This window comes from Mytilus edulis, unplaced genomic scaffold (genome assembly GCF_963676685.1).
Source record: "Mytilus edulis unplaced genomic scaffold, xbMytEdul2.2 SCAFFOLD_453, whole genome shotgun sequence".
In the NCBI taxonomy this organism is placed as follows: Eukaryota; Metazoa; Mollusca; class Bivalvia; order Mytilida; family Mytilidae; genus Mytilus; species Mytilus edulis.
Window position 1 is genome coordinate 29567 of NW_027268573.1, and position 8543 is coordinate 38109.

Here is an 8543-nt window from a genome sequence, read left to right on the forward strand (position 1 = left end):
GGATTGTGATTAAATAGTTGACACAGCATAGGTTTCTGACACAAAATGAATGTGTTCTAATGAACTTAAAATTTTTGTTTTCTCTTAGAGCAATTCACTATGCTGTTGAATATTAATCCTGTCAAAAAAATGTTTGAAGAAATTTTCTTTTTTATTTATGAAATTTCAAATGAGAAAAATTGAACCCAATTTTTTTAATCACATCCCCCTTTCCCTTATTCCAAAACTAATCTCAATTAAAATTTCTAATGGAGTTTGCAACAATAACTACTCATTTAAATACATCATAAAATATTAAGATGTAAAAAAAACTGCTTGTTATCACTGAATGGTAAAGATTATTTTTAATTTATCAGTTGGTAGTAAAAAGTGAATATACATTGTATATTGTATATAACAAAGATTTAAGTTGATTCTGGACAAAGAAAGATAACTCCAATTAAAAAAAAATCTGCTATTGCACAATATTTTGCAATTAGATTTTTCTTGCTTACTATTCTGGACAAAGAAAGATAACTCTAATTAAAAAAAAATTTGCTATTTCACAATATTGTGCAATTAGATATTTCTTGCCATTGCGCAATACTGTGCAATTGAAAAGACTTGCTATTGCACAATACTTAATATAATAATTTTAGATCCTGATTTGGACCAACTTGAAAACTGGGACCATAATAAAAAATCTAAGTACATTTTTGGATTCAGCATATCAAAGAACCCCAAGATTTCAATTTTTGTTAAAATCAGACTAAGTTTAATTTTGGACCCTTTGGACTTTAGTGTAAACCAATTTGAAAACAGGACCAAAAATGAAGAATCTACATACACAGTTAGATTTGGTATATCAAAGAACCCCATTTATTCAATTTTTGATGAAATCAAACAAAGTTTAATTTTGGACCCCGATTTGGACCAACTTGAAAACTGGACCAATAATCAAGAATCTAAGTACATTTTTAGATTTCAGCATATCAAAGAACCTAACTGATTCATTTTTTGTCAAAATCAAACTAAGTTTAATTTTGGACCCTTTGGACCTTAATGTAGACCAATTTGAAAACGGGACCAAAAGTTAAGAATCTACATACACAGTCATGACAGTTAGATTCGGCATATCAAAGAACCCCAATTATTCAATTTTGGATGAAATCAAACAAAGTTTAATTTTGGCCCCTTTGGGCCCCTTATTCTGTTGGGACCAAAACTCCCAAAATCAATACCAACCTTCCTTTTATGGTCATAAACCTTGTGTTTAAATTTCATAGATTTCTATTTACTTATACTAACGTTATGGTGCGAAAACCAAGAAAAATGCTTATTTGGGTCCCTTTTTGGCCCCTAATTCCTAAACTGTTGGGACCTAAACTCCCAAAATCAATACCAACCTTCCTTTTGTAGTCATTAACATTGTGTTTAAATTTCATTGATTTCTATTTACTTAAACTAAAGTTATTGTGCGAAAACCAAGAATAATGCTTATTTGGGCCCTTTTTTGGCCCCTAATTCCTAAACTGTTGAAACCAAAACTCCCAAAATCAATCCCAACCGTTCTTTTGTGGTCATAAACCTTGTGTCAAAATTTCATAGATTTCTATTAACTTAAACTAAAGTTATAGTGCGAAAACCAAGAAAATGCTTATTAGGGCCCTTTTTGGCCCCTAATTCCTAAAATGTTGGGACCAAAACTCCCAAAATCAATACCAACCTTCCTTTTGTGGTCATAAACCTTGTGTTAAAATTTCATAGATTTCCATTCACTTTTACTAAAGTTAGAGTGCGAAAACTAAAAGTATTCGGACGACGACGACGACGCCAACGTAATAGCAATATATGACGAAAAATTTTTCAAATTTTGCGGTCGTATAAAAATGACTAAGAGTGTTTGTTTTAAAAAATATTTTTGATTAATTATCTGAAAACTGGAACCCCCCCTTGTTTTATTGGATAAAACCCCATTTCTTGGAAATGTAAAATCAAAATTTCTAAAAATTGAAAGGGAGCTCACGTCAATAGATATATACAATCTACCAAAGTGTAATGCAAATTGGGTAAAGTGTTTTACGACAGACAGACAGACAATGGTATACAATAATACTTCCCAGAAATGCACGTATAAAAATGGTAAAAAATTTTATTAAAAGGAAATAAATCATATATGATGTCATCTGATAGTTTTGGCTTTTATGATCAATACTGAAGGGGCTCACAATTCTGAACAATTTTGCTCTGTCAGATTTTCTCTATAACAATTTTCAAAAAAAACAAACTTGCATTTTAACCCCATGTTCTATTCTAAGCCATGTACCAAAATGGCTGACATGGCAGGCATAAAATGCACAATGTACAAACAATGCAAGCAACAGATGATCCTTCAAGCTCCTTACATGTAAAATATTATTTTTGCCGTTGTATTGTCTAAAAGTTTGCATGAATAGGAATCTAATCACTTTAAAACGGTAAACTTGCCAAAAAAAAACCATGTTTTAAAATTGGCTAGCAAAGGTCTACTTATATGGTGACTATACAATCAAACACAAAACAAATATGACATTATATTGCTTTATTCATAAAAACTGTTATTAAAATACATATTTACAAATCTCACAGCTAACAAAATGTGCATCTAAAACAACTAGGCAGTGTGCCCGACACTTAAATATTTTTTAACAAAACTCGTATAACAGTTGCAAAAAATAAAAATTCTGAAAAAGTATTTTTAAAATAAAATTTTCATATAAGACTTGTATAAAATAATTTGCATATTTTATGTTAATTTAATGGTAAAATATAACCTGTGTACCATCATACTGGAATGTTTGTTTTAACAAAAATCAACTCTACGAACCCTTTTAAAATTGAACAAGAATATGTTCAAAGTATACGGATGCCCCACTCGCACTATCATTTTCCATGTTCCATAGACCGTGAAATTGGGTAAAAATCTAATTTGGCATTAAAATTAGAAAAATTATAACATAGGAAACATGTGTACTAAGTTTCAAGTTGATTGGACTTCAGCTTCACCAAAAACTACCTTGACCAAAAGCTTTAACCTGAAACTCCCACTTCCATTTTCTATGTTCAGTGGACCGTGTAATTGGGGTCAAAAGTCTAATTTGGCTTTAAAATTAGAAAGATCATATCATAAGCAACAAGTGTACTAAGTTTCAAGTTGATTGGACTTCAGCTTCATCAAAAACTACCTTGACCAAAAACTTTAACCTGAAGCGGGACGAATGGACGCACGGACAGACGAACAAACAAACGGAGCCACAGACCAGAAAACATAATGCCCCTCTACTATCGTAGGTGGGGCATCGTAGGTGGGGTATCGTAGGTGGGGCATAAAAATAGTTCAGTGACCATTGGAAATTATTCACTTTGAATGAAATAATTTTTATACTGGGTCTAATAAGGAAAAGCCCAACTGCCTTTTTCTCTCAATGTTCATGTTTTTTTCTTATTTTTTGGTTTTTGAAGTTAAGATAAGTCAAGGTTATACCATCAATGTAAAGTTAAAAAAAACAATGATAAAAGGTTATTATTAGCAAAAAAGACTGTTTCAGCTAATTGTTTAGCATTTTTTTGAAAGAGGGAACATTATTTTCCAAATTCAGATTTTTTGTCCTGTATAAATGACACAGAATGAAATAAATGCAAGACTGTACAATTTATAAACACAATGATATCAAACTAACATTAGAATGTTAATGACACAGATCTCCATTAAATAATAATAACTCAAATACCTGGTAGGTATCACATCAGAGATAAAACAAGGTTAAAACTTTGTATCTTAATCATACAAATCATTAAAATATATCTTTCTTTTTTAGTTAATTATTTGTATTTTAGATTTGGGCTGGTATAAGAATTGAGTTAAGTCCAAAACAAGGCATAGTTAACATTTTTCAGTTACTCTAAAATTATTTTAAATTGCAAAGAATCCCTTTTCCTGATTTTGTATCTTTTAAAACCACAACTTTTGATTTACTAAAGAAATATCAATGACCAGCAAATATCTTGTCTATTTAGGATAATAATATTTTAATCCCATATGAATACAGCATGAATACTCAACAAAATGTGCATTTGATCATATTTTCCCTGATTTGGAATAAATATTTGATAATATTTTCTCCAGATTTGGAATAAACATATGATAATATTTTATATTAATAACACGTATGATCTCACATATATAACAGTATAAATCATGAGTTATACAGACAATCAGTTAACTCCTTAAACTGAGTTTGTTAACAGAGTATTTACAATTTGTTCAATTGAATAAAATGACTGAAGAAATGCTTCTTAGCACCTTCTTCAAACATCATGGTACATGTATATGTATTTCTGTTTCTTTGTGAAAAATACAGCAGATAACATACTGGTAACTAATACCCTCAGTAATCTGTGCTTTTGACTGTATACACCCTGTCAAAAACTCAGATGATATATATTTCAAGTTCATAAATTTTTTAATTTTTTTTCGAACTTTGCTATTTCTTTGACATACTTCTTATGAATTTCAGCATGATGAGTAACCTAATAAAACACTTGTTTTCAGAATTATTGCCCTTTGTTTTGAAATTAAATTTATCCCTTGATTCTGTTAAATGATGCCATGTGAAAATATCCTTTTTGTTATAATTAATTCTATTTCAAATGTCAGGCTCTACAGAGAGGTTTTATAGTCTTTAAATTGCAAAAATCACTTATACATAAACATATCCAGCTCAAATGACAAATTTTATTCAGAAAGTTACACATCAAGTGAATATCTTGACTTTCAATGTTTTCATTTAAACCTGTTGTAAAAAAAAAATAGATAAAAGAAAACATATAGCTATAATCAACCAAGTTGTTATTTTCAATTCTTAGAACATTTTTTAAGTAAGGGGAAAATAGTTTTAAGCCATACCTTTTGGATGTTTGGACAACAAATAGCTAAGTGATATTTTCTTACAAATAACATGATTAAAGTGTTAAGGTTTATGTGTATCATTAAATTTATTTAAATCAGACAGATAATTATTTTCCTGGCTTCTGTACAAACAGAGGAATGCAGAATACTGAACTATCAACATTTTTGATGGTACAAAATGTAAAATTTACCAACGAATCCCCCCCACAAAATCAGAACTTTATTTAAAGTTGTTTTCTTATTTCATTTTGCTGACAATTTGCAATTTACAATTAATTTTTATCTCTTCATATTATCTGAGAACAAGTAAATCAGAAATTCCTCAAATAACTGAATTTCTAGTCAGATTATTCCTTGTTAACTCATGGACAAGAGAGATATTTAAAACAAACATGATTTTTTTGTTATAATTATCTCTTTATATGGTGCCATTTATTTTGACAACAATCATATACCATTGGTATATACACTTTAGGAACTGTACTGACACAGCATAAAATCTGACGTTGGTGCGCCAGATGTTTTTAATCTATGGTGTAAAGTGTTCATTTTTCTTCAAGTATGAGATCGAAATGAATGATGTTAACTGCATGATCTAAAGTTAATAAACAATAAAGATTTATAATTGTATTCAGTCTCCACATAAATTACATAAAAAACATAAAAAGCATAATATAAAACTTCCATCTACAGTTAAATGAAGCAAATTAAAAATATGACATAGAACTGTATAATATAGTATGATTAGTATACATAACTGGCTTAACGGCAAATTTCAGGGGTGTCATCATATACAGGTATAAACCTATAGTTCACTACAATACTTCACATACAATGTAATCCCAAATAAATAATTTTCATATATTCTCCATTTTTCCCCCTGTTTCCCTAAACTTTTAGAAAAGTATTTTTTGATCTGCTTTTTCTCGAATGGAAAGAAAAGCTTCAATGTAAATGTGAAACAAATCACATGGTCTAGGATGTTGTTCCATGACTGACTTTTTAAACATGTTTCAAGAAAGCATTGAAGAATCAAGTTACATAAAAACGCGATTTGTATAGATGCTACATAAAAACGTGATTTGTATAGATGCTACATAAAAACGTGATTTGTATAGATGCTACATAAAACGTGATTTGTATAGATGCTACATACAAATGTGATTTGTTTAGATGCTGTTACTTGACCATACATAGTATGATAGTATTCATGCATGTATGAAATACAGTGTACAGCTAGCATATAATGACATCCCTAAAACAAATCTAAGTCTGGAGCTTTCGTTAGATAATACAAATTATGAATACTAATGTCCTGTGGCTTGTTTGGCTGCAACAATTAAAGGTCGCAAGGTGGTCAGTGGTCTGGCTTTTGTTAAAAATTTGTGTTGTAGTAACTCCTGGGTATCAGCACGTTTTTCTACTTCCACTTCCAGGCACCGGTCGAGGAAGTCTTTCAGTTCAGGAGACAGTTTTTCTGCATTTTTTATATCTGGTTTTCCTTTAGTTGCTATACGATAAATAGCCTTCAGGGGGGTTTCATTCAAATAAGGTGGTTCCCCTTCCAACATTTCTATAATCATAATTCCCATACTCCAGATATCTACTTTCTTTCCATAGTGTTTTCTACAATAGATTAAACAAAACATATATGCAATTAAATTTATTAGACAATTATTGTTGCTCACTTTTTTATTCGTTTATATGATGTAAATAATTATGAATTCTTGATAAATCGTGAACAGTTCTCATTGTTAGTTATCTCTTCTTGAATTTGGTTTCAATTTTTGTCATCCCTAGACCTTTTAAAGCAAACTACAAACTATGTGGAATAAGCTTTGATTTTTGTTGAAGGTCATCATACTGTGACCTGTAATTGTTCATATCTTTGACCTTTTGATCTTAAATGAATAGTTGTCACATTCGAAATCATGTCAATTTTTAATATTGAAGACTTGACCATGTTGATTCCTGTAATAGTCCACCAGATATGAAATATAGCTTTAATGACTCATATTGTTCGCCTCAACAAAAACTGAAAATAAACATTACAAAGTTATGATAGTGTGCTAGTGATCTAATATGATATACATGCAATTGGTCAGTAAATGCCATATGGAACTCAAGCTTTGCTTGCTTTGCTATTGAGCTTGTGAATATCATATAAGTCACTGGCATTTAGTAACTAGTATTATCTAATTATATGATTTACCTGGATACCACTTCTGGGGCCATCCAATATGGAGTTCCAACCATAGTCTGTCTCTTGGCACTATCGCCACTGAGTTGAGCACAAAAACCAAAATCGGTTAATTTAACTGTCCCATTCATACCCAGTAAGACATTGTCACTCTTAATATCTCTGTGTATACAATGTTTCTCATGTAGATAGTCTAGAGCCTGTAGACATTCTCGTGACACGGCAGCAATCTGTCCCTCATTCATGATGGTTTCTGTTACCACATCAGTTAAGGCCCCGCCATCCAGATATTCCATAACTACCCATAGTTCTTGTTTTTCTGATAGATAATAGCAATCTAAGAAATTAACGATATTTGGATGTTTATAATCCTTCATCACTTCGATTTCTGTAATTAAAAGTTCTTTTTTGGGTTGATTGTTCAAGTCCATCATTTTAATAGCCACTACTGCATCAGCATCAACTGGTTTAGCCATACATACATTTCCAGAGGCACTGAAATTGAAGAAAATGAACATGATAACCATATTCCATTATAAAATTTTCATATTTTCATCAATTTGTAAATTGTACATGTGATTCTACTGCCTTATACATGTAGATCTTAAGATTATTGACAGGCCATAATACTTGTAAAGCCTACGACCACTATGGAATTTTTCCTGTTGATATGGACCCTGACAGTTGTCTTAAAAAAAAGTACTTGTATACGAGAATCATCCTGTGTATTACCTACTTGGCTATTTTAGGTAGCATGAATATTCTTTTGTGCTTTATCTTAACTATCGAATAATTTGAAGAATTCTAACAAGAAACCATACCAAATTGTTTTAGTATTTGGGAACAATATGTCACATTTTTTTGGCTTCAAAATCTTCTACCAAACTTACCCTGAACCAAGTTTCTTTTGAATCTGATATTTGGAGGATGCATCTCCAGGTGAAGCCAATCGTTCTGAAAAATATACAAAATATGGCATGTTAATTTTCTTTTTGTACACAAGTACATTTTAATAAGAACAACAATATAAAAACCTTTAATAACGGCAAGTTATCATCCTGCACAGCTCACTCAAAAATTCTAATATAATGTATTTATCTTCACAATACATACATTGACATAACTTCTTAGTCTATTTTAAAATTACATATGCATTTTGTTGCTTTCGAATTTTTTTTACATTTATGTTGCATTGATGAATTTTTAAGTCAAGGAGATTATTATGGTAAAATCAATGCTAAATATTTTGTTACACTCACATAAAACATTACTCAGTCTGTGTCATCTAGAAAGTTTGCTACTAAAGTCATGTGCAGGGTATAGTAGTAAATACACACAGATTGATTTAGACTAAATTCAAACTTACAGCTAAAGAATGATTCATAGTGAATTATGGTTATTGCTCATATTTTTTTT

The 8543-nt window shown here is 30.4% G+C and overlaps 1 protein-coding gene across 1 annotated transcript; it reads right to left on the minus strand.

Annotated features, from left to right (window-relative positions):
• Positions 1-2545: 2545 nt before the first annotated feature.
• LOC139507808 (serine/threonine-protein kinase PAK 1-like) lies at positions 2546-8166 on the minus strand. The gene is made up of 3 exons (XM_071295867.1): positions 8018-8166; positions 7140-7622; positions 2546-6553 (listed from the first exon to the last, which is right to left on the minus strand). The coding sequence occupies exons 1-3, from the start codon at positions 8104-8106 to the stop codon at positions 6235-6237; spliced, it is 891 nt and encodes a 296-aa protein (XP_071151968.1). The 5' UTR covers positions 8107-8166; the 3' UTR covers positions 2546-6234.
• Positions 8167-8543: the final 377 nt, after the last annotated feature.